The sequence below is a fragment of the Leptodactylus fuscus genome, chromosome 8 (assembly GCF_031893055.1).
Source record: "Leptodactylus fuscus isolate aLepFus1 chromosome 8, aLepFus1.hap2, whole genome shotgun sequence".
Taxonomy (NCBI): Eukaryota; Metazoa; Chordata; class Amphibia; order Anura; family Leptodactylidae; genus Leptodactylus; species Leptodactylus fuscus.
The window spans coordinates 88,374,555-88,402,200 of NC_134272.1; the positions used below are offsets into that span (position 1 = coordinate 88,374,555).

At 48.0% G+C, this 27,646-nt stretch overlaps 1 protein-coding gene across 1 annotated transcript; it reads right to left on the minus strand.

The window, feature by feature from the left end:
* On the minus strand, window positions 1–25,990 carry LOC142217441 (rac GTPase-activating protein 1-like). Its single transcript, XM_075285687.1, has 17 exons — window positions 25,968–25,990; window positions 21,024–21,109; window positions 17,010–17,212; window positions 16,370–16,500; window positions 15,950–16,022; window positions 14,045–14,098; window positions 11,856–11,936; window positions 5,805–5,934; window positions 5,440–5,543; window positions 3,038–3,211; window positions 2,841–2,936; window positions 2,345–2,543; window positions 1,867–1,972; window positions 1,504–1,636; window positions 1,328–1,427; window positions 485–569; window positions 1–70 (listed from the first exon to the last, which is right to left on the minus strand). The coding sequence occupies exons 1-17, from the start codon at window positions 25,973–25,975 to the stop codon at window positions 1–3; spliced, it is 1,833 nt and encodes a 610-aa protein (XP_075141788.1). The 5' UTR covers window positions 25,976–25,990.
* Window positions 25,991–27,646: the final 1,656 nt, after the last annotated feature.

Sequence of the window (27,646 nt, forward strand, 5' to 3'; positions counted from 1 at the left end):
TCAGGCATTTGGAGAAGTGAAAAACCTTCCCGGTTTCTTTGGCAGCTCGCTCCTGCTCGTACTGTCCGTTCTGCAAATGAGAGAAAGCGCAAGATGAGAAGACGCCGGAGTGTGAACTGCGCACAAAGAGGATGAGGGTTACTGAACTTCACCAACTTGTAGACCGTTCTTATTTAGGGAGTCATGTAAGACCTAGAAATGGAGTGTCAGGGCGTGTGGGGGAGTCGCCCTCACAACAAACACCTCTCTGCAGTGTCCAATACAAGTGACCTGAACACTGACAGCTCTGCAGATTGGGCTATTGGTAAATCTGGACAAAATCCGCAAACACAAATGGTAATAGACTACAAACACCCCCCCATGTCGTCCGATCCTGCGCTCCTTCCTTTCTGCCCCTGACATCCCACTAAATGACATTAGTAAGAATTAGGAGACTAATGGAACGTGACTAAAGGATCTACAAGATAAGATCAGAGAGACTTACAGGAAAGGAGACTTCGCTTTAGGCTTCAGGGGAAGGGCAAGTGTGTTAGTGATCTCAGGAGAGGTCAATGGCCGAAACAGACGCTCTGGACAGAGAATGGACAAGTCATGTTAGTATAGACAAGACATTACTGGCATTATACAGACAGAAGCAGAGCTGAGCGCGAGCTCACATTTTCCCATAGGAATGCATTGACCAGCGCTGATTGGCCGAATACCATACAGAGTACAGCATTCGGCCAATCAAGGCTGGTTCTGCCGGAGGCTCGTCTGTGAGGAGGCGGAGTCTAAGATCGGTCCACAGCAGTCTCCATTGTGGTCTGATCTCAGATGTAGCAGTGTTGAGCGCACAGCTCTGCTATACCTGAGATCGGACCACAACGGAGACTGCTGTGGACCGATCTTAGACTCCGCCTCCTCCAGCAGAACCAGCGTTGATTGGCTGAATGCTGTACACTGTATGGCATTCGGCCAATCAACGCTGGTCAATGCATTCCTATGGGAAAAAGTCAGCTCCCGCATTATTAGTGGCGTAATACAGTGACTTGAGCTTGTTAGATGCCCCCAGACATGCTCCCCCTGCTGTCCCAGTTGTATTGCAGAGGTGTTGGCATCATTTGCTGAGGTGTCATAGTGGACTTGGTGACTCTCCTGAGTTGAATAGTGGTTTCCCTTGAAACAAAGCATTTTTCCCCATAGACTATAATGGGGTTCGATATTCGTTCGAATAGTCGAATATTGAGGGGCTACTCAAAACGAATATCGGATATTTGACTGTTCGCTCATCTCTATACATAGCATAAGACCATGGTCACACATTTCGGACATGTTCCCCAGGACTCACCTTGTGCGGTGCTCACAGAATCGCACTTTTGGTTCTCCTGATTGTTGGACAAGAACTGATTCCAGAATCCGGACGGCAGTGACAGCAGAAGAGACATCACCTGAGGACAAACCAGGAGTCAATGAGGGAGTCAAATAAATCGTATTCAGCAGTGTTCACAGCAGTCAGTCACTGACCTTGGCCTGTCTGGGGGTGTCCTGCATGATTACCAGGGGGCTGGGGTCGGGGACGGAATGGCCGACGATTGTAGGACCGAACACTCGAGACAAGTTCATCTTATCCATGTGACAATCCGGACTCCGCATCACTCTGTGAATAAAGACCATTGGGGGGAGGGGTTATCTGCTGGGCCAGAAGGGGCGGGGCCTCCCACAGATCGCCAAATTTACTATAAATTATACCAGAACCTGTGTCGGCTCCTAGCCAGTACCGGATGAAGGTTTTGGTGCACGGGGGGAGGGTCTGTGCACCTGAGTTATCACATGACGGGTGCACTGAGGAGGGGACAGATAACAGGGGCGTCCTGGGGGGGTCATTACCTGTACAGGTGCAGGATGAGGAAGGCCAGCGTGTCTCTGTTGGCAGGGGGGAGCTCCTGAACGGCCTGGCACATCTCACACTTACTGTCACTTTCATTGAGAATATCTACAAGTGGAGGAAAGAAACACATTAACATGTGACGAGGCCAAAAATCCTCAATATGTTATCATCATCCTTTCTGTGGGAAAGCTGGGTGGTGACCAATATGGCCGCCATGACAAACACTGGGGATGTCCCATTTAGTTATGTCCAATCAGAACACGTCTGGAAACGTTGGGTGACCACCATTACAGCTCCCATCGTCAGTCTAACAGATTGGGAATCTCATCTATTCAGGAGCTTGGGAAAGCTGAGCTTTAACCCGGCACTGAGCCACAACGGAAGCCATATTGTTTGACACCCAGACAAAATTTATAAGGATGAGGATCACTTGAGGAGTCTCTTGATCCTTCTCCGACCACCATGTTCTGGATTTACCTGCAGCGTCCAGAAACTGTGGGTGCAGGGCGAAGGTCAGGAGGGGTTCGCTCAGGTTCCGCAGGAAATCCTTCAGGACGCTGCACACGGCGTGAATATCTTCTTTCGCCATCTGCTGAGACTTTACTTTACCATAGAGAAGTTTGTGTTTCAGCTCCTTCACCAGTCGATCGCCACCAGAAATACGATACAGACCCCGCTGGGGACAAGACAGGAGCCCATTACATCCAGGCAGGACAATCACATACATGTAACATGTTCTGGGCTGTAGTGCCCACTATAGATTTATAGGGGTCAGGGATAAAGGTTTCCCACAATCATAGGGTGACATAAAAGTTGCTCCTGCCTGTTGCCACCACTAGGGGGAGCTCAAAGCATAGAGATATATACAGATCCTAACAATGGTGACCATGGTAGACATTCCCATTAGAGGGCTAGTGCCGCAGCCAATCACACAATCACTAGTGTGGGCCGGGTCTAGGACACATGGACGTACCTCATTCAGACCCCTCTTCTCTATCTCATTTACACACTGGATCACCAGCCCGGGCACCATGGGAGGGGTGACAGGGGCAAAGTCAGACAACAGCACCTGTAAACATGACATGTCAGATATATTAAATCCACTATTAACCCCCCCCCCAAATCCTGAAACCCACCCCCTCCCGACTAATACTGTTAGGGGAGGGTCACCTGTCCCTTTTTCAGCACCGTGTTCTGTGAGGGTAGAGAGGTGGAAGGACAAAGCTTAGAGCAAAGGTCACGACATTCAGGATGGATCAAAATCCGACAGTTCCTGCACTTCAAAGACATTTTCCCGAACCGGGTTTTCTGGCCACAGGCGGAGCACTGCTCGGCCCGGATCATCTGCAGAGAAACCAATGAGAAGTAGGGAGGAACAGAACAGAAGAACTGAGAGGAGTCCTGTATTATACTCCAGAGCTGTGCTCACTATTCTGCTGGTACAGTCACTGTGTACATACATTACATTACTTATCCTGTATTATACTCCAGAGCTGCGCTCACTATTCTGCTGGTGCAGTCACTGTGTACATACATTACATTACTTATCCTGTATTATACTCCAGAGCTGCGCTCGCTATTCTGCTGGTACAGTCACTGTGTACATACATTACATTACTTATCCTGTATTATACTCCAGAGCTGCGCTCACTATTCTGCTGGTGCAGTCACTGTGTACATACATTACATAACTTATCCTGTATTATACTCCAGAGCTGCGCTCACTATTCTGCTGGTGCATTCACTGTGTACATACATTACATTACTTATCCTGTATTATACCCCAGAGCTGCGCTCACTATTCTGCTGGTACAGTCACTGTGTACATACATTACATTACATATCCTGTATTATACTCCAGAGCTGCGCTCACTATTCTGCTGGTACAGTCACTGTGTACATACATTACATTACTTATCCTGTATTATACTCCAGAGCTGCGCTCACTATTCTGCTGGTGCAGTCACTGTGTACATACATTACATTACTTATCCTGTATTATACTCCAGAGCTGCGCTCACTATTCTGCTGGTGCAGTCACTGTGTACATACATTACATTACTTATCCTGTATTATACTCCAGAGCTGCGCTCACTATTCTGCTGGTGCAGTCACTGTGTACATACATTACATTACTTATCCTGTATTATACTCCAGAGCTGCGCTCACTATTCTGCTGGTACAGTCACTGTGTACATACATTACATTACTTATCCTGTATTATACTCCAGAGCTGCGCTCACTATTCTGCTGGTACAGTCACTGTGTACATACATTACATTACTTATCCTGTATTATACCCCAGAGCTGCGCTCACTATTCTGCTGGTGCAGTCACTGTGTACATACATTACATTACTTATCCTGTATTATACTCCAGAGCTGCACTCACTATTCTGCTGGTGCAGTCACTGTGTACATACATTACATTACTTATTCTGTATTATACTCCAGAGCTGCGCTCACTATTCTGCTGGTGCAGTCACTGTGTACATACATTACATTACTTATCCTGTATTATACTCCAGAGCTGCGCTCACTATTCTGCTGGTGCAGTCACTGTGTACATACATTACATTACTTATCCTGTATTATACTCCAGAGCTGCGCTCACTATTCTGCTGGTGCAGTCACTGTGTACATACATTACATTACTTATCCTGTATTATACTCCAGAGCTGCGCTCACTATTCTGCTGGTGCAGTCACTGTGTACATACATTACATTACTTATCCTGTATGATACTCCAGAGCTGCGCTCACTATTCTGCTGGTGCAGTCACTGTGTACATACATTACATTACTTATCCTGTATGATACTCCAGAGCTGCGCTCACTATTCTGCTGGTGCAGTCACTGTGTACATACATTACATTACTTATTCTGTATTATACTCCAGAGCTGCGCTCACTATTCTGCTGGTGCAGTCACTGTGTACATACATTACATTACTTATCCTGGATTATACCCCAGAGCTGCGCTCACTATTCTGCTGGTACAGTCACTGTGTACATACATTACATTACTTATCCTGTATTATACTCCAGAGCTGCGCTCACTATTCTGCTGGAGCAGTCACTGTGTACATACATTACATTACTTATCCTGTATTATACTCCAGAGCTGCGCTCACTATTCTGCTGGTGCAGTCACTGTGTACATACATTACATTACTTATCCTGTATTATACTCCAGAGCTGCGCTCACTATTCTGCTGGTGCAGTCACTGTGTACATACATTACATTACTTATCCTGTATTATACTCCAGAGCTGCGCTCACTATTCTGCTGGTACAGTCACTGTGTACATACATTACTTATCCTGTATTATACTCCAGAGCAGCGCTCACTATTCTGCTATTTGTTACTGGAAATAGTTAAGCTCTTCTTACATCTTACCTACTATGGTTCGGAGGACTGAACAAACAGAACCTGCTGGGCGAGTTCCACAGCTTTTATGTAGATTAGTCTATATACAGATTCTCTGTTTTTACGCTCCATAGGGGGCAGACACCTCATCTTCTCTTTCCCCAATTTTATATCCCATTTCCTATACAACCTGTGACTCGCTCACCGTTTTGGATAAGAAGACGTGCGCTTGTGCTGGGTTGTTGGGTTGAGGGATTTCATGTTCTATTTCCTGGTCGGCCTCATTTATTTGGGGTAACACATTCTGGTCTGTAAACAAAAATCCCTTTAGAATTCATAGGAATAAAGAAGCCTTAGATGCTGTGGTCACTACTAACTGCAGCACTTCAGGGGTTAAATGACAAGGATCCGGGTTCTCCTCGATGCTGCAAGTTGGCGCCAACTATCCAAGATTTCTGAACCCGCTCCGTGCGCCCTCCACTTCTGACTTTCCAATACCAGCTACCGGAACATACAGACCCTCCAGACCCCTGCCCATGTTATAGGTCCTCAGCTCCAGGACTCCCTCACCTTGCACAGATGAGAACCCTCTGCTTTTACGCGATCGTCGCCGTGGTACAGGCTCAATGATGGACGAGGTGTGAACAGGGCCGGAGTCTGTTATCAACACGGTGGTTTTGGCAATAATGGCTTCCTTGATCTGCAAACACAATGTAAACAATGTATCCAATCAGACAGGTCTGGGAAAAGCTTATGCACAGGGTTAGTCCTAGTTCAGTTCCTCAGGGGCGGGGCATGGCAAAGTCAGCACCATAATTCATCATGGTCCTCCGCTTTAGACCACAGGTAAAGTGTTTTTTTTCTTAGAAGTCTGACCAGCGTTACCCGGATGAACGGGGGCCCCCAGCGTTACCCGGATGAACGGGGGCCCCCAGCGTTACCCGGATGAACGGGGGCCCCCAGCGTTACCCGGATGAACGGGGGCCCCCAGCGTTACCCGGATGAACGGGGGCCCCAGCGTTACCCGGATGAACGGGGGCCCCCAGCGTTACCCGGATGAACGGGGGCCCCCAGCGTTACCCGGATGAACTCCAGGGGAAGACCCCATACCCCAATTTTCTGGAACCCCCACGATCAGACACTTATCCCAATTCTAAGTTAAGCTCCTCTTGGGGTGCCCAGGACTGTGATATTGATCCCTACTTCCTCCTCTTAGGCCAGTGACAGCACATCCATTGATCACATGAGCAGGCTGCAGCTCAGTCCCATTCAATTGGATAGGGCTGAGCTGCAATACCAAGTGCAGCCACACTACAATGCACGGCGCTGTGCTTGAGAAGGAGAAAACAGGTCACAGTAATGAACATCACAGTCCTGAATGACCCCTTTATGTAGTCTAACAATGTAAACCCCTAGATCTGCACTGGAGCTGCGTACACAAAACGGCGGCAGGCTTTTGATCGCTTTTGGCTCGGTTTAGGTGTCAGAATAAAATCTGTTTGTCAGACGGGCCTAACGGGGAGCGCGTATTCTCTACGCAGGGTCTTATTTACATTACGCTGAGCCCCTCGCCTCCTCCGCCGCCCCCGTCGTTTACTTTGAAGTCGCAAATCAATTTCTTCGACTTTCACATTTCATCGCTATTTTAAAAGGGTGAACAAAAAAAATTCCTGACAACGCGGCTGCACGAGAGCAGAGAGCCAATCAGAGGCGGTGACGAGGACGGGATACGGGTCAAATCCTTTTATCTCGCCAACCTCGGCTTACTGACCTGTAATAGAGGATTACAACACACAACATCCCGCTTTATCCTTTCTCCTCGCTCCACATGTTCTTATTCACAGCACAATGGAGGCAGAACAGCGAATACGGCGCTCGCTAATGTGCAACCGGGATTAGCCAACGTTTCCTCTTTAGTCTCCAAATCTATAGGGGTCCCCCGGGGTCAGAGCTGAGAGATCAGGAGTCCTAGCGATGAACCGTCCCTCTATAAGGGGGAAATGATATTTATCTGGTCCTGAGAAAGCTGGGTGACCATGAATAGCGGCGCTGTGGACAGTCAACCAGATGTATGGGAAAGTTGGGTGGCAGCAAACAGAGCTCACCATTGGGGGTCACCCAGCTTTCCCAGATAACATGGACAATGACCCATAACAGCACCGCCGGAATTCTGGAAAAGCTGGGTGACAGTCTGGTGAATACTGCAAGGCTGTCACTCAACTATTCCAGAAACTGAAAACTAAAATCTGCTGTATAAAATGTTATGTTCGTGGGAAAGCTGGGTGAGCGTCTTTGTGAGCGCTGTAAGGTGACTCTTTGGCTGTCACTCAACTTTTCCAGAAATTGAAAACTAAAATCTGATAATTATTTTAGGTTCGTGGGAAAGCTGGGTGACCGTCAGTGGGATCCTTAAAGGGATTATCTGCTCTTGCACTGAAGTGAGTGGGAGCGACGCTGTGTGTAAGTCCACCATGGAGGCGTCTATATAAAGGGGATCTGCACAAGAGGGGTGCGTGCAAGAGGGGTGCGTGCAAGAGGGGTGCGTGCAAGAGGGGTGCGTGCAAGAGGGGTGCGTGCAAGAGGGGTGCGTGCAAGAGGGGTGCGTGCAAGAGGGGTGCATACAAGAGGGGTGCATACAAGAGGGGGTGCGTATATAAGAGGGGTGCGTATAAGAGGGGGTGCGTATATAAGAGGGGTGCGTATATAAGAGGGGGTGCGTATATAAGAGGGGGTGCGTATATAAGAGGGGGTGCGTATATAAGAGGGGTGCGTATAAGAGGGGTGCGTATATAAGAGGGGTGCGTATATAAGAGGGGGTGCGTATATAAGAGGGGGTGCGTATATAAGAGGGGGTGCGTATATAAGAGGGGGTGCGTATATAAGAGGGGTGCGTATAAGAGGGGGTGCGTATAAGAGGGGGTGCGTATAAGAGGGGGTGCGTATATAAGAGGGGTGCGTATAAGAGGGGTGCATACAAGAGGGGTGCGTATATAAGAGGGGGTCTGCACTTCTTTAGGGGGTCTGTACAAGAGGGGTGCGTGCAAGAGGGGTGCGTGCAAGAGGGGGTGCGTATATAAGAGGGGTGCGTGCAAGAGGGGGTGCGTATATAAGAGGGGGTGCGTATATAAGAGGGGGTGCGTATATAAGAGGGGGTGCGTATATAAGAGGGGGTGCGTATATAAGAGGGGGTGCGTATATAAGAGGGGGTGCGTATATAAGAGGGGGTGCGTATATAAGAGGGGGTGCGTATATAAGAGGGGGTGCGTATATAAGAGGGGGTGCGTATATAAGAGGGGGTGCGTATATAAGAGGGGGTGCGTATATAAGAGGGGTGCGTATAAGAGGGGTGCATACAAGAGGGGTGCGTATATAAGAGGGGGTCTGCACTTCTTTAGGGGGTCTGTACAAGAGGGGTGCGTGCAAGAGGGGTGCGTGCAAGAGGGGGTGCGTATATAAGAGGGGTGCGTGCAAGAGGGGGTGCGTATATAAGAGGGGGTGCGTATATAAGAGGGGGTGCGTATATAAGAGGGGGTGCGTATATAAGAGGGGGTGCGTATATAAGAGGGGGTGCGTATATAAGAGGGGGTGCGTATATAAGAGGGGGTGCGTATATAAGAGGGGGTGCGTATATAAGAGGGGGTGCGTATATAAGAGGGGGCGCGTATATAAGAGGGGCGCGTATATAAGAGGGGCGCGTATATAAGAGGGGCGCGTATATAAGAGGGGCGCGTATATAAGAGGGGCGCGTATATAAGAGGGGCGCGTATATAAGAGGGGCGCGTATATAAGAGGGGCGCGTATATAAGAGGGGCGCGTATATAAGAGGGGCGCGTATATAAGAGGGGCGCGTATATAAGAGGGGCGCGTATATAAGAGGGGCGCGTATATAAGAGGGGGCGCGTATATAAGAGGGGCGCGTATATAAGAGGGGCGCGTATATAAGAGGGGCGCGTATATAAGAGGGGCGCGTATATAAGAGGGGCGCGTATATAAGAGGGGGTGCGTATATAAGAGGGGGTGCGTATATAAGAGGGGGTGCGTATATAAGAGGGGGTGCGTATATAAGAGGGGGTGCGTATATAAGAGGGGGTGCGTATATAAGAGGGGGTGCGTATATAAGAGGGGGTGCGTATATAAGAGGGGGTGCGTATATAAGAGGGGGTGCGTATATAAGAGGGGGTGCGTATATAAGAGGGGCGCGTATATAAGAGGGGCGCGTATATAAGAGGGGCGCGTATATAAGAGGGGCGCGTATATAAGAGGGGCGCGTATATAAGAGGGGCGCGTATATAAGAGGGGCGCGTATATAAGAGGGGCGCGTATATAAGAGGGGCGCGTATATAAGAGGGGCGCGTATATAAGAGGGGGTGCGTATATAAGAGGGGGCGCGTATATAAGAGGGGCGCGTATATAAGAGGGGCGCGTATATAAGAGGGGCGCGTATATAAGAGGGGCGCGTATATAAGAGGGGCGCGTATATAAGAGGGGCGCGTATATAAGAGGGGCGCGTATATAAGAGGGGGTGCGTATATAAGAGGGGGTGCGTATATAAGAGGGGGTGCGTATATAAGAGGGGGTGCGTATATAAGAGGGGGTGCGTATATAAGAGGGGGTGCGTATATAAGAGGGGCGCGTATATAAGAGGGGGTGCGTATATAAGAGGGGGTGCGTATATAAGAGGGGCGCGTATATAAGAGGGGCGCGTATATAAGAGGGGCGCGTATATAAGAGGGGGTGCGTATATAAGAGGGGGTGCGTATATAAAGGCACGTCTGCGTTTCTTTTGGGGTCTATATTCATTCTGTTGGCATTATTGGGGTACTACAGTTATTTTGAGGGTCTGGATCTATTTCGGGTGCCAGGTGTGCATTGTTTTCAGGGGTCTGCATTCATTTTGGGGCAGATCTATTAGTGGATCAAATGCTGTAAATTGGGGTCATACCGTATACAGACGGGTGCGGTGTAAGGCCAGAGATTTTGCACAGTATATACAGTCCTTGCCTATCAATCCGCTGACGTTTGCTGTAGAGTCAGTGGCGACTCCTCCGTCACAGCATGAAGGACCCACCAAACAGCCCCCATATTTTAGCTCCCTGACAATCTACAGATACAGAATCCCCCGTTGCAGAGACGTCTCCATATACTGCAGTCACATCGCTATAAGACAGCCCGTCCTCCTGCAGGCTCGGCTATTTTCTTATGCGGCAGGGCGCCTTTCTGGAGCAGGAGTCCGGCTGAGACTGCAATCTCCTCACATCCCGTGGGGTAACAATCTGGAAACCTGAGGCTCCTCTAACCCTCCTGTAGTTCCGCTGTGTGCCTGTAGATGGCAGCGGCAGTCTTTGGCAGACGGAGGCCCCTCGCTCCGGAGTCACGTCTGCTGTAAATTGCACTGCGATGTATATCAAGGATTAGTCACTTGGAATTTAAGCAGTCAATAGATTGTGGACTGCAGTAACTACGAAGCTGTAACTGGACAGATGACAAACCCCCGGCCGGGCCAAATGACCGCTATGAAGAGCAAGCCTCGGCTAGGAAGAGTCATTGTCCAAAAGGAGAGACGCCGTATATTACAGAGATGAAGCGACACGCAAATGTCACGTCTACAACAACAAGGATATTATGTATTAGTGTCTGCGGCCAATGCTATATACACACACGCCTACAGGGTATATACACCTGCAGAGAGCGGAGGAGTATATACAGCAGGTGATAAAGGAAGTAATAGAAGAAAATTAGCCATGGGTTCCATTTAAAGGGTTAATCTCATTCCCACTGCTAGGACTCGCCATGACTGCGGGCACCCCTCCTGTGAAGGTGATGGTTGGGCGCCATTGTTTAACCCCTTCATAAAGTGATGGCGGGTCCTAACAATAACCGGCCTGCCAACACCACAACTAGACTGTGACAGAACTCTGCCACCTTACAGGGGACGTCCACATTTGCAACTTGCAATTTCCAAAACTCTTAGGTGGCTTATGTGCCGTTCTGTGTGTTCCCATGGTCACAGACTACAATCAAGCCCTGTGTAGTCTGACCCTGCTGTCATGTATAGCCCCGCGCCCTGCACACAGCCCCGCACACAGCCCCGCGCCCCGCGCACAGCCCCGCGCCCCGCGCACAGCCCCGCGCCCCGCGCACAGCCCCGCGCCCAGCCCCGCGCACAGCCCCGCACACAGCCCCGCGCCCCGCACACAGCCCCGCGCCCCGCACACAGCCCCGCGCCCCGCACACAGCCCCGCGCCCCGCACACAGCCCCGCGCCCCGCACACAGCCCCGCGCCCCGCACACAGCCCCGCACCCCGCACACAGCCCCGCACCCCGCACACAGCCCCGCACCCCGCACACAGCCCCGCACCCCGCACACAGCCCCGCACCCCGCACACAGCCCCGCACCCCGCACACAGCCCCGCACCCCGCACACAGCCCCGCACACAGCCCCGCACACAGCCCCGCACACAGCCCCGCACACAGCCCCGCACACAGCCCCGCACACAGCCCCGCACACAGCCCCGCACACAGCCCCGCACACAGCCCCGCACACAGCCCCGCACACAGCCCCGCACACAGCCCCGCACACAGCCCCGCACACAGCCCCGCACCCTGCACAGGGTCACTTACATTCTCATTTACCAAAGCTGCTGTTAAACTTGGCCGAGGCTTCTTCATAAATGGAGCAATGAGCGGAGCGAGGGAGGAGCGCTGCGAAGACACAACATAGACAGGGTCAGTTCAGTCACTAGTAAAAAGACAGAAAGGGAATAGATTGTAAAGTGGATGTCAGTGATGTCCTAGGAGATTCCGGGCGGTATTACACGGGCGCGCTGAGCCTTCATTTCCTTTAGTTTGCAAAACTTATTAGACATGTGACATGTTTTTTACACCGATGACCTAACCACAGAATAGGCCACCATTACGGGATTGTGGAGGGTCCAGCACACAGACCCCACATAGTTAATGTTGCAGCTGCCTCCATTGTTGTAACTTACTACTTCAAGTAATACATGTAGAGCTGCAGTTCCATCCACTGTCTAGTGGTGGCGCTGTATTACAGCAACTATATACCTAGTACTTGTATAGGAGCAGAGCCGGGGCATGGCTGGATCAGCTGATCGGTGTAGGGGTCCGGGTGTCGGACCTCCACGGATCAGATACTAATCTACTCTACTGCCGCCCTCATCCATTCCCCATGTACACTTCATTCTGGAGAGTCTGTCAGTCCGCAGCTTGCATTTACCAGAATACAGCGGACAGATCTACATCACACTCCCTTCTACTTTTATAGGGTAAGCCTTAGGATTTTGTCTTTGCTTCTACTGACCCCTTAGGTTTCCCATAACAGGGAGTGACTCCCTTTACACGGAGCAGTGCTGCACGTGTATTACTTCCAGTGCTGACCACTAGGGGGCGCCTGCACACAGGGCCGTGGGGACGTCACTAATACCTGCTCGATGATTTATGAAAAATTTCTGCCAAACCTGCAGGAGCCCGGTGTCCAAATAATGAACTTTTTATTGATCCCGGCCAATTTGCTGACAAATGAAGTCAGTTTGTCTGGTCTTTGGCATTAATAACACCTGACCCTTGTGTCCGGGGGAGGGAGGAGGGCGAGCGGCGGCAGCTAATATTTACATTGTGTAATTGATGTATTTACACAGTGTAATATAGAGGAGATATACAGAGGGGAAAAAAGGCTGATGGGGAAGAATAAAACATGCAGATTACACTTAGGAAGGAAAATTCCTTCAAATGGGGGAGGGGTCTAGGCTCATGAATGAATGACCTAGATCTTTAGCTCAGTGGGGGGTCCGACATCCAGGACCCCACAGATCAGCTACTCCTTGAGTACCACTACCGTGTGATGTCACATGGCCTGTTCACAGCCCAGTCCCATTAAAGTGCATGGGGGATGGGCTGCAATACCAAGCGCAGCCACTAGGGCAATTTGATCGGCATCCCTCCTTTATGAACACTAAGGGGTTAACATCGGATTTATCTTTATTGAAGCCTGGATATAAAGAGTTACATTGTGTATTATTTTTGTATGTTTATATACATGCGTCCTTGTGTTTGTATACGCACCGGTCTAGTCACGTGACTATTGGACCCTACTATTAGGGGCGGGACCAATATATTTAACTTCCTATAGATGTTCCCCACCTGTGATGATGTACTAGCATTGCCATTCCTTGTCACACTTGAAAAAGGGGAGACATCCAAAAAAAAAAAAAGTGATTTTTTTTTCCCATACACACTAAACCTGAGTGAGTGTTGCTCCTCTTCTTTTGGGAGATAGTAGTATCTGCATTATATTACATTCTGAACTATCAGGCAATCAGAAAAGTCACTTATAAGGGTAATAAAGCCTTCGGGAAGAAGTGGCGGATTGTCAGACACCGGATCACTGTATAGACACATATACCGTACACCATTGTATTTACTAGAGAGGAGCGCGTAGGTGTTCGAAATACTCGTACTCGTTCGAATGCTACTCCTATTTGCAGTAAAGATTCGATTCATAACCAGCATTGATTGGCCGAATGCTATACAGTGTATAGCATTCGGCCAATCAATGCTGGTTCTACAGTGCAGTTAAATCACACGGACCCGTTATAGCCTATGGGGTCCGTGCGCTTTCACTGCACAGCGCTCCTCCTAAACACTCTCCTCCTGCTACTCGTGGACTTGGTGACTCCTTTAGTTGAATAGCGGTTTCCCCTGAAACGACCATTTTTTCCCATAGACTGTAATAGGATTCGATATGAAACAAATCTCGAATCTTTCACTACTTGCTCATCTCTAGCACTTACCCTTCGCTCCCGTGGCTTCAGTTTTACAGGTCTCCCCGAAAGCTCCTCGAGATCCTGAGGAGGAGAAGAAAAGTACAATACAATATCAGAAACAGACCGAGACCAGGACAGGCCAAAGCTACATAAGTTGCGACTATCTGAGCTTCGCGCTTATGTGCAGAATGGGATTCGTTCCGTTTTCTCAGTTTCTCCCGAACAACTTTCAAAATTCTGCCAGTCGTCCAACAACAGACAACAGTTCCGCTCGGCCCGTAGTCAGACACGTGACCCGGCACTGAACCTCCCACAATGCATTGCTCTAGGAATAACTACCGCAGCGTCAATCCAGCCTGAGCCTTCCACAGGACTGGAGAGAAAAGATCATAGAAATGAAAGAGAAGTAAAGACTGGACAATAGGGGCAGAGAAAGACGCCGATCCGTCAGGTGGAGCCTCGCACCTAGAGACAGCAAAACGGGACTTTTTTCTGGGTTTTGTGAATGGATTTTCATTCCTTAGCGAGAGGTCTTTAATTCAAGAACAGGATCCGACACCCGTGACCTCCGTGGATTCGAACAAGCGGCGGCGCCCTGCTTCACAGGTCATGTGATCGAGTGACTGGGGCTGAGCCGCGATACGGAGCACAGTCACTATGTAATGTACAATGCAGGGTCTGGTTTTCTGAGAGAATAGAATAGGAAAGGCCATCACTTTATGACTGACAGGTTTCCAATTTCTGGGGTCACCATTAGAGATGAGTGAACACTGTTCAGATCAGCCGTTCCAAACAGCACGCTCCCATAGAAATGAATGGAAGCGGCCGGCACGCGGGGGGGTTAAGCGGCCGGCCGTCAGCAAAGTCAGCATCACAGGTGCTTCCATTCATTTCTATGGGAGCGTGCTGTTCGGATCGGCTGATCCGAACAGTGTTCACTCATCTCTAGTCACCATGAAAGGGGCTGGGCCGCAGGTATCCGGCTTCGTCCCCTTCACTTTCCACCCTGAACAGTAATACACGGCCTTCAAGGGAATAAGTCCCTGGGATTAATTAATTAATAAATATGGGATTAACCCTTTAATGAAAAACTTGTACAAAGATGCCAATGACACCTTGTGACGCCATCTGCTGGTGGTAACACAGTTGGCTCCGCCTCCTTTACGGGGCATCCCGCTTCCATTATAGTATTGTAGAACCTCGCTGCTCCGCACATGAGATGTATTCACCACCCAAAGTAGCTCTTGGCTGCTCGATGGGAGAGAAATTCATCTCTACGAAATATTTACCATAGTAAACATCTGCGCCGTATAAAACCGAAATCTCACTGAAGTCCTAGACGAAAATCTGGGGGGGGGGGGGGGGAGCAGCTAAACTGGGCCCGGACCTGTTTACACAAGACAAGCTATTGGACGGTGCAGACGTTCCTCCAGATAGTAGATGCCCGGGACGTGTAACACAACCCTAAACGGTGAGTGCGGGGGGGGGCTGCAGAACTAAATATTAATGCCGCCTCTGGGAGACACCGCAGGCAGCTCTGGACGGTTCAAATGCATTAAGGAAAGCAAATTACAAACAGGATGTATTCTCAGGAGCGCAGTGTGCAGGCAGGGAGGGAGAGCCAAACAGGGCGGAGGGGGGAGAAGACTCCCCACAGGGACCTTTCTCGGCTGAACGCTCAGCGAAAGACTCCCGGTTACACCGAAAGGGACAGAAATTAGCATTTAAATTGGATGGAATAAGATTTTGTGGTTTTATTTTATTAATAAATATAAACCAGTTGTCAGAAGAGTGAAGAGAGCAAGGGCATGGTGTTGGTAAGGGAAACAAAACCGATTTACATGGGTCCTATAACCTGCCCGAAATACTTGGCGAGACCCCCAGATGCCCTGAGGGCAGAGATGGGAGGAGGTGAAGACGGAGCGCGCTCACCAGGTCGTCGTCAGTCTGGTCGTAGCTGATGTCTGACAAGAAGGAACCGCAAGACTCATCCACCATGGACATCCTATTAAAGAAAAAAATCTGGTGTCAAAAGGGAAATGGCAACAAAAACTTAGACAGAACTACAAAAAAAATCCCTAAACGTAAAAGAATGCCCCAAAATAATAAGTGACTTGTATTTCTGCAGTGTTGGCACTCTATATACGTGTACACACGACCACTGCAGCCAATCACTGGCGATGACCGACATTGGTGACCCTAACCCTTCAGTGTTCTCCCCCCCCTGCGCCTTGCTGAAATATTGCTGTTTCTGTAAATCTGCTGCTCATTCTCAGCGCATGCGCAGAACACTAACTCAGACCAGGCAAGAATCGCTCATTTCTATGGACTTTCGCTTCTGTTACATTGTACCTGGTTCCAACACCATGGGCTGCTGTATTGGATCGTCCACCTCCGAAGAACGCCATGACAGAGTCGCTGAGGGGCACGGCGCTCTGACTGTCGCTCTGTATTAGCTCCCCGATCAGCTGCATCTGACGTTCCTGTGATAAAACACATTAAGGCGGAGGCCTCACGTTGTGGAAACACAGATTTTTTTTGTTTGTTGCAGATTGTTGCAGTTTTTTGAGCCAAAGTCAGAAGTGGAAGGAACAGAAGGGAGAAGTCTAAGAACCTTTTACAGTCACCCTTCATTTTGTAGCCTGCCTTGGCTTTGACTCAAAAAAATGCAATAAAAAAGCTGCATTTCCGCAACGTGGTAAGTCCATATGGACCATGTATAGGGTTTGTACCAAGATTTACACGGATCGCCTATCCAGAGGGGAGGTGAAACACTTCTGAGATCACGGGGTCCTGTATCCCGGGTACGACTGGAGGGCTGGTCTATTATGTGCCAGAACGAACCCTGGATTACTGTACCCTCACCAACTATTCAACTTGGACTAGAATGGCAGCCTGAACGCTCGCCATCCCCTCCAGCATGCATGTACTAGCTCTCCTGTGGATAGAAGATGAGTTGCAGTTTTGTCCTCTGTGGACTCTATGACGTTACCACGGTCTGCAGCTCGGTCTCTGCTCTCTGACGCCGTTTCATCTCCACGTCCACCTGATTGCGGGCGTGCTTCAGCTTCACCTGCAGTGCTGAGCGCTCAATCTCACACCGCAGCAGAGACTCCTGCTTATCCCTCAGCAGCTTCTCCGCCTGCTGCCATTTCTTCCTCGATGCCTCAAAACTCTGAGCAACCTGGATGAAATCTGTGGAGGAGAAAACATGTCAGGAGAGGCAAAACAAAGAATTTACCTACAGAATGTGATTTGTATCTCTGTAAAGGGGTTGTCCAGAAATGTCACATCTTGGTGAGGAGGTGGAGGCAGGTGAAGCATTAAACAAAAAAACAAACAAAAAACATCCTACTCTCCTGTTCAGGCAGCGCTATGCCAGGGCCTCAGGGAGGGCAGCATTTTTGATTATCTAAGCCAGTCCAGGACAAGCTGTCCTGGACTGGCTTAGCACCGAGCGGTGGTTTGGGGAGGCCACTGGAGCAGCGCTGCTCCAGCAGCCTCCCCTCACGCTCAGGCAGAGAGCAGGTCTTCTCCATCCTGTGAACGGCGCTAAGCCCCGCCCCCTTCGAGCTGCCACGCCCCCTGCACTCCGTCACGCCCCTTCGCTCCGCCCCCTCCTCGGGGGGGGGGGGGGGCGGCTTTCTGTAGTTCGCCTCGGGCGGCGAAAGGGGTAGGTTCAGCCCTGCTCCTGTCCCTGGTGCTCCAGTGTCCGGGCCAGCGCCTGCTGTGTCTTTGCCAGCATAAATCCTGCAATGCACGGGACCGTTGAGGCCTATAAGTGGCATCGATAGCCAGAGGGAGGTTCTTATGGCCGCAGATTGGCTAGTTACTCACCTCTCCTGGACTTCAGCACAACTCCCTGCTGTCTGGGGACCGCTGAGATCTGTGATTTGGATGCGTGACCCATGTGACTGCTGAGACCCAATCACAGGCTTCAGTGATGCCAAAGGTCAGCCAGAAGACCCAATGACAGCAGAGAGTCAGACAAGAGCCCAGAAGAGATGAGGAGCCCCTTCCCCCCCTCCTGCATTTTTTGATCACCTCCCTGGGGTGTCCGCTCATTATACTCAAGGATTATACTCAAGGGACTTAAGAGATCCCAAAGTATAATAGAAGTTTGGGCTCGGCAGTGTTTGGTCCAAATAAAATCACCAGGAAAACTACAGAAGATGAATCTCATGAGGTTACCCCGACATATCCTCAACGTAACAGGGACAGGATCTAAATAATCTCCAGTAATCAGAATTTAGATAAAATGCCCGATTAATTTCCCAGCCCGACCTCAGCGATCACGTACTTGGCAGGACTTTTGTAGACAATGGTACGGTGCGTGCTGGACCAGACAGCGATGGAGGAAACCAGACCACTGAGGACCGACTATATATTTTATTTTTTTTAAATGTTTCACCTTCCCAAGTTGTGAAATTCCTGAAAATCCCTGAAATCTATAATTCTAATTAATACAGAAAAGCTAAGAATATAAAGAAGGGAATAAAGAGGACGATAAATACTCATGAAAATGAAATGGTCTAGACCAGGATAAAGGGAAGACTTCATAGTAATCTTTACCCGAGAAGGAGATTTCACCTATATATACCGTCATCCCCTACCGAGATATATATGGGGAGAAGGAACACTGTATACATGTGACAGAGATGTAAGTATCTACTAGAACATCCTCCACCCACTATAATACTACTCCTATGTACAAGAATATAACTACTATAATACTACTCCTATGTACAAGAATATAACTACTATAATACTACTCCTATGTACAAGAATATAACTACTATAATACTGCTCCTATGTACAAGAATATAACTACTATAATACTACCTCCTATGTACAAGAATATAACTACTATAATACTACCTCCTATGTACAAGAATATAACTACTGTAATACTGCTCCTATGTACAAGAATATAACTACTATAATACTGCTCCTATGTACAAGAATATAACTACTATAATACTACCTCCTATGTACAAGAATATAACTACTATAATACTACTCCTATATACAAGAATATAACTACTATAATACTACCACCTATGTACAAGAATATAACTACTATAATACTGCTCCTATGTACAAGAATATAACTACTATAATACTGCTCCTATGTACAAGAATATAACTACTATAATACTACCTCCTATGTACAAGAATATAACTACTATAATACTACTCCTATGTACAAGAATATAACTACTATAATACTACCTCCTATGTACAAGAATATAACTACTATAATACTACTCCTATGTACAAGAATATAACTACTATAATACTACTCCTATGTACAAGAATATAACTACTATAATACTGCTCCTATGTACAAGAATATAACTACTATAATACTACTCCTATGTACAAGAATATAACTACTATAATACTACCTCCTATGTACAAGAATATAACTACTATAATACTGCCCCTATGTACAAGAATATAACTACTATAATACTACTCCTATGTACAAGAATATAACTACTATAATACTGCCCCAATGTACAAGAATATAACTACTATAATACTACTCCTATGTACAAGAATATAACTACTATAATACTGCTCCTATGTACAAGAATATAACTACTATAATACTGCCCCCTATGTATAAGAATATAACTACTATAATACTACCTCCTATATACAAGAATATAACTACTATAATACTACTCCTATGTACAAGAATATAACTACTATAATACTGCTCCTATGTACAAGAATATAACTACTATAATACTGTCCCCTATGTATAAGAATATAACTACTATAATACTACCTCCTATATACAAGAATATAACTACTATAATACTACTCCTATGTACAAGAATATAACTACTATAATACTGCTCCTATGTACAAGAATATAACTACTATAATACTACTCCTATGTACAAGAATATAACTACTATACTACTACCTCCTATGTACAAGAATATAACTACTATAATACTGCTCCTATGTACAAGAATATAACTACTATAATACTGCCCCTATGTATAAGAATATAACTACTATAATACTACCTCCTATATACAAGAATATAACTACTATAATACTGCCCCCTATGTACAAGAATATAACTACTATAATACTACTCCTATGTACAAGAATATAACTACTATAATACTGCTCCTATGTACAAGAATATAACTACTATAATACTACTCCTATGTACAAGAATATAACTACTATAATACTACCTCCTATGTACAAGAATATAACTACTATAATACTGCTCCTATGTACAAGAATATAACTACTATAATACTACTCCTATGTACAAGAATATAACTACTATAATACTGCTCCTATATACAAGAATATAACTACTATAATACTGCTCCTATGTACAAGAATATAACTACTATAATACTACTCCTATGTACAAGAATATAACTACTATAATACTGCTCCTATGTACAAGAATATAACTACTATAATACTACCTCCTATGTACAAGAATATAACTACTATAATACTGCTCCTATGTACAAGAATATAACTACTATAATACTACCTCCTATGTACAAGAATATAACTACTATAACACTACCTCCTATGTACAAGAATATAACTACTATAATACTACTCCTATGTACAAGAATATAACTACTATAACACTACCTCCTATGTACAAGAATATAACTACTATAATACTACTCCTATGTACAAGAATATAACTACTATAATACTACCTCCTATGTACAAGAATATAACTACTATAACACTACCTCCTATGTACAAGAATATAACTACTATAATACTGCTCCTATGTACAAGAATATAACTACTATAATACTACTCCTATGTACAAGAATATAACTACTATAATACTGCTCCTATGTACAAGAATATAACTACTATAATACTGCCCCTACCTATGACTATACCAGCTAGCACAATAGTGGTCTTATCTCTCCCTTATTACTTATGAGACTTTGCTCCGAGTTCCCCTTTAATCGGTCACTTGTTTTCCTCCATTTACCTTCCTCAGTGGCCGCATTGAATTCAATGAGTTGTAACAATCGGTCGATGTAGGATTGCAGCGCTCTCTTCTGTGACTCCCCCATCCTGTTCCACAAAATACAGAAATATAAAGAGCAGGTTACGGTGACGCTCGGCCCATCCACATCCGGCATGATACCTTACACAGCCAGGCAGGGAGGCGCGCGGCACTACAGCCCTGTAATGATACAAAGAATAATGTGATGCCTTGTGACTGCTAGCGCGGTGGTGCGGTGCTAAATTAGGTGTATACTGTCTTGTTAGGAAGTATAAGTGGATTTTCCACCTCAGCATGTGTCACCCTGCCCAGCGACGATTTTCTACACGGCTTTTCATCAACAGGCGTCAAGAGCCGTGACAAATATTCCTCCACAATAGATTCCATCCCGCCCGTACGGTGCGGCCGCTCCTCGTAGCTCAGATATAATCAGGCTTTTCTGCGTGTTACAAAGTCATTCAGACCTGAAACCCCAAAGCGGCGAGGTTAATAAGGACTCCAGATAATACAACAACATGGCGGCTTTATATAGGCATACTGCCCCACAATGCTTTGCATCAGAAGGTATAGACCCGTCAGCCCGAGACAGACCTGACGGAGATTTCCCATGCAGATCTCAATAACAGGCCTGGCTGGGAGATGAAACGTATAAGTGATCATTAGAGGGGATGGCAGGAACGCGTCCGCCCGCAGAGCGCCGCACTATTCTTAGTACATAGGGAGGGGGCTAATGTACATTGGCAGGGGGTAGAAATGTACACGGTGCAGGGGGCGGCCTCCGGGGGCGCTGCAAACACAACCAGAAATTAAAGATCACGTCATGTAAAGATAGATAGAAATACTGAGTCAAAACTGGTGGTGAACAGTAGTGGAATTTAAAGGGATATTCTAGGACTTATCTGTTAAAGGGATTGTCCAGGAGAACCAGTTTTTAGCAAAGAGGTTTGGGAAGGTGGAAAAACAAAAATCGCTTACTCGCCTGTTCCCATTGTTGCGGCGTCTCCCACTGTGGTCCAGTCCTGCCACTCCCTAGTCTGGTTTTGGGAAAAATCCTTGCATGTGAGCGCTGAGGCCAGTAGGTGGGACGTCACTCTCATCCATCAGTGGACACTTCCGCCAAAACAAGACCCTGATGCAGCAGGAACGGACCAGGGTGGGAGAGAACAGAGCACTGGAGACAGGTGAGTATTAGTTTTTTGGGTTTTTCACCCCTTCCCCTGGCCTCCTTGCCAAAAACGGTTATCCTGGACAATCCCTTTAATGATTCCACTTTAGGTTAGGTCATCCATATGTGATAAATGGAGGGGTCCAATACCCAGGGGCCCCCACTGATCAGCAGTATTTGAGCATGTTGGTCTATTAACTAGAATACCAAGCAGAGCGCCATAGATGTTATAGTGGCTGTGCTTAGTATTACAGTTCAGACCCACTCAGCTGATCAGCGGCGGTCCCCAATGTTTGATCCAAACCAATTACATATTGATGATAGTCGAAAAATAACCAAAGTCGAACATCAACCAGAATAACATACGATTTTGTTCCTGGAACACCCCTATAAAGTGAACATGTCCGTGTTATTTGAGACAATATACGCATCAAGGGTTTAGTGTCTCAATGCCCCACACCACACAAGCAGCGGAGCTCACTCGAAGGACAGAATGGGCGTACCTCAATTACAGCCAGATGGATGGAAGTGTCACTTAGAAGGGGATGCGGTGCTAAACAGAGACATCCATCGATGCCCAAGACTGCTGGGGGGCCCATAGTAACCCCCCCATCCCAATCCTAAGAGGACAGCAATGGCCCGGTCGTATCACAGATCCATTTACAAGCCCAAGCACTGATACATTGCAAAGTAGCTATCAGATGTGTGAGCAGGACTAGGTCAGATGTGAAGCTCAACAGCAAGATGCTGAGATTGCTATACAAGGCTCCAAATGTTACGGACCGTGACCGTGCGCCAGCCATGTATCTCACAGACCCGTTCATTAGAGTAGATGCACCGGCGGGAATAGGATCTGCTCCATAGGTCACGGCTCAGTCATCAGATCCGTAAAAACTACGGATGTGTGTACGGGACCATAGTCATGCAGGGTCCATACACCCCCAGGGGTCATCACACCGTGTCAAGCAGCGTACAGGCCAACACATATGTGTGCACTGCCAAGAACAAGACTTGTGTGACTAGATCCTTCATAGTCTATGGGGCTAGCACAGGGCCCGTGTTATGTGCACAATCCTAAGCCATGGCCGGGTGCTTCTGCTGGGGCCTTATTTACCCTGAGGGCAATAGATTGGGCATGTTAAAATCCACCTGCCCAATCCTTGTCTCCTGACCCCGGCCATGAGGATCAGAAAGCTCCCATACCCATTTGATGGTCAGCCGATCCTGCCATAATCGGTGGGTCCATCTTGTATACGGCCAAATCCACTGCAGAGAAATCCGGCCACGTCCAGGCCGACGTCAGCAACTATAAGACCCGGCGCACTCCACCTGCATACAGAACGAGGTGGCCATATACTTTGAATGTCAGTCTGCATTAAGATAATTCGGCGGCGCAGTAACACCGTGCGGGCGCCTGAGTGACAGAGTTGGTTTAACCGTTCAGCTACCAGACAATGGCAATGAGAGGAAAGATTCCCCCCCACCGCTGTATGCTAAATAGAGCTTAGAATAGCAGTTAATGCACAGCTCATATCTCGCTGCCCCCCCTCCCATCCCCCCTCCGCTCCCCGAGTAATTTGATTCTAGAATTTGCTTCCACAAAATGCAGTTAAAGCACATTCATTACGGACAGTTAAGATGAAATTGGACAAGTTCCTTGAGGAAAACCGCAGGTGGAGTTATTGGATTCTGCAGGTTGTATTAATGTACTCCATGAATAGTTTATCCGCATTTCACAGAAACTTTCTTATTCTGGCTGACTTGAAGTTAAAAAATACACGACGTGCTCCACGGTCGGCTGATTTATCAACCCAAGACGGAGCGGGAGGGTGAAATACAAGCGGCCGCTGCACACGGTGGGGGTGGGGGGGCTTATACCATTACATGTCCTCTGAAGCCTCATGCACGGCACTCGATTTGGGATCCATGTGATACGGCTGCCATTCATGTCATGGGGGCATGCATCAGCACAAACAGAGCAGAAAGACAGCGCTGGAAACTTCCGCACCACTTCTTAGTCACTCGTCTTATTCAGGCAGCTGCATGGCCGATCATGGACTGTAATGGGCCAAACATGTGGCCGTCCAGAGAAAAGCAGAGTCTGGACATTAGTGGGAGTCCTGCACCAACATCGATAACAACACAACCCCTTACTGGACAATCACAGGAGACCATCTGTAAGACCAGGCTCATATGGTGGGATCTGTGTAGTTTCCACCCGAAACGTGGCGCGAAAAGACCTGCAAGCACCACTTATCTCTGCATGATTCATGTGGAAACCACACGGACCCCATTACATTCTATGGGGTCTGTGGGTTTCCCAGGTAAAAGCGGTTGCTTTTTAATGTGTATAGGTTCAGGTTCGGGGAGTCCCCAAGCGGACTCCCAAACCGGGCCTGAGCAGGCAAGAAGTGCGGGTGCACAGCAATTTTCTATAAGCACAGAAGACTGTGCCCGGCCCTCTGGAGATAAGCAGCATCCAGGTAACCCAGCACCAACATGAATTATGATGTCCCCTTACTGGACAAGGATATCAGCACATATAAGGGCTTGTTCACAAGGTGGACTTTGGAGGATCCAGTCTAAAAATCAGCAAAAGGAGGCAGAGACTGAAGCAGGACGCTGACAAACATCAGGAACCATGGTGCAAGGCATCTCAGGCTGATCAGCGAGTGCTCTGCAGGGAGCCAGAGGAATACGAGGCAGATTCAATTTTCCTTTGTTTTCTGCCGCCTAAACTACCTCCTATGGGTGTGTTCACATGGCAGAATTTGGGGAGGAATATTCAATGGTTTTCTATCTCGAGCTGTGTGGAACTTGCAGCAGAAAGCAGAGGGTGATCCTGGGGTTTGCACCGTCTCAGATACAACCGGGCTAATGAAGTGTGAGGCCTTGCAGCACAGATAGCGGCCACTCTGCAAGAGCAAGCAGGACACTGTTTTTCTCCCCTTCCGTGTGCATGCTGCAGCGGAGCCGTCCTGCACCTGGGGCTGGGATCGGTTACAACATTTGCATTGCAATAGGTTGAAAAACCTGCAGCAAGAAATTGACAAGCTGTGGGCTCAAACCCCGCAGCACAAGACACTTCGCACCGCAGGATATTTCCAGGGTGTGGACGGGATCTGCAGAAATTTTATCTACTTCACAGCAGGTTAGCCGCAGCAAATCTGCAACATGTGACCCCAGCCAAAGGAGAAACCAGAAGCAGATTCATTATCTCCCATTCCTCTTGTGCCCAATTCTATATGTCTGTGTTTTTTTAAATTTTTCTAATAAAGTTTAGAAGTTTTGAACAATTCTATAGGCAGTGCCTGGTACTGCAGCTCCGTGACAGAGACTGGAGGAGAATGAAGCCTGAGGATTTCAGTTTACAACAACGAAAACCAGACAGATGCCATTATAGTCCATGGGGGCTGCCTGGCACGGTCGGTGACTACTATTTTTGTGTGTCCGTTGTTCTGGTCCTCCCTCTAGCGGGCACAGGGTGGCAGATGGGAACATAGTGTAAGACTACATGAGTGAACATGTGTCAGGTACAGGGGGAAACACAGCCAGCAGCAGCCAGGCCTTCAGAGCCACATTCAGTGTATTCAATGACCCCATGATGAGCACTGTGCTAAACACGGATAGCACACGGACCATGTGAATGGAGCCTAATGTGGTGAGTTCTGTAGCACTAGGCCTCTAGACATTACACAGATACACGTACATACAGGTCATACAGCGCAGCCTCCTCTCACCTCACACGGTCAGCTACTCACTTGATCATGGCTGCCGCCAACTCCCACAATCCACCGCAGGGGCAGGATGCCAGAAATCACATGACCCGCGGCGTCACGTGACCCGCCACCCGCGTAGCGGTACGTAAAGAAAGATTCGGACGTGCCGAGGGCGGTGACGTCACCGCGCATGGGGCGTGTCTGCTTTGGCGCTTCTATAGAATGACTGGAGCCCCGCGGCTGTGTAAAAAACGAGAGGGGAGAGCTGTGGCGGCAACCAATCAGATTGCGGCTTAGAGCTTTAGAGCACCAGTTAGTGAATGAAAGCCGTGTTGTGATTGGTTTATCTGGGGCTTCCTTTTCTCATACATGTTGGGGCACTTGGTGAGTATTGTGGGTACTATTCCGTTATCGGGCCAGCAGCAGCGCAGCCAGCAGCAGCGCAGTTCAGCAGCAGCTTTCGGGACAGCAGTTCAGCAGCGGGAAGTACATCGATGACCCCCCTCCCCCATCCTTCTCCTCCTGCCAGTGCTGCCCCCCAGCTCTCCTTACATCTTCCCCGTACCCTCTCCCCGCCACACGACTAGGCCTCACCTCAGCGCTAGTACCGAGACCGAAAGGAAAGACACCGGGGCTCAATCCAGGCCCTGACAAGAAACACGCCGACTATAGGAACGGTGAGCTACAGCGAGCCGGAGGGACAAACTTTCTGCAGCGTCCGGCGGCTATCTAGTAGCATTCATTGCTCAAGATTTACGGTGAGGCCTATTACAGGGAGAGGGTACGGGGCAGATGTAAGAAGAGCTGGGGGGCAGCACTGGAAGGAAGAGGAGGATGAGGGCATCGATCGATGTACTGCCTACTACACACAAGCACGGCCTCTATCATCGGGCCAGCATCGGCTTAGTCATGTGGCGGGGAGAGGGTACGGGGTAGATGTAAGGAGAGCTGGGGGGCAGCACTGGAAGGAGGAGGAGATGGAGGGGGGGTCATTGATGTACTGGCTACTGGGCACAAGCATCGGGCCAGCAGTCCTCGGATGTCATTGTAATTCCCGCTGCTGAACTGAACTGCTGTCCCGAAAGCTGGTGCTGAAATGCGCTGCTGCTGGCCCGATAACGGAATAGTACCGTATTGTGTTATACAGGGTGCAGGGCAGGGATATGGCTGATGATGGTGTCACTGATTGTGTTGTGTCATTGCTGGGCGGAGAGGAAGGCGACAGAGTGTCACAATAATGTAGGGCTAGGCTCATGTCTAACTGGAGACTTCTTTAAAATGGGCATAAAGGTCTTACATTGTATTATCCATAGGAGAGGGGATGAGAGCCCGAGAACTGCGACCCCCTGTAATCAGGAGAATGGAGGCTGAAAGTCTCTGCAGCATATATGTGAAGGTTTCCTGACCAGTGCTCCATATACTTCTATGGAAACTAACTTCTACAGTCATGGCCAAAAGTTTTGAGAATGACACAAATCTTCTATTGTCACATGATCTGCTCCCTCTGGTTTCTGTGTGTTTGTCAGATGTTTTTATCACATACAGAAATAGAATTGCAATCATATTCTGAGTAATAAAAGCTTATAGTGACAGTTAGAATGAGTTAATGCAGCGTTGCAATATTTGCAGTGCTGACCCTTCTTCTTCAGAACCTCTGCAATTCTCCCTGGCATGCTCTCAATCAACTTCTGGACCAAATCCTGACTGATAGCCGTCCATTC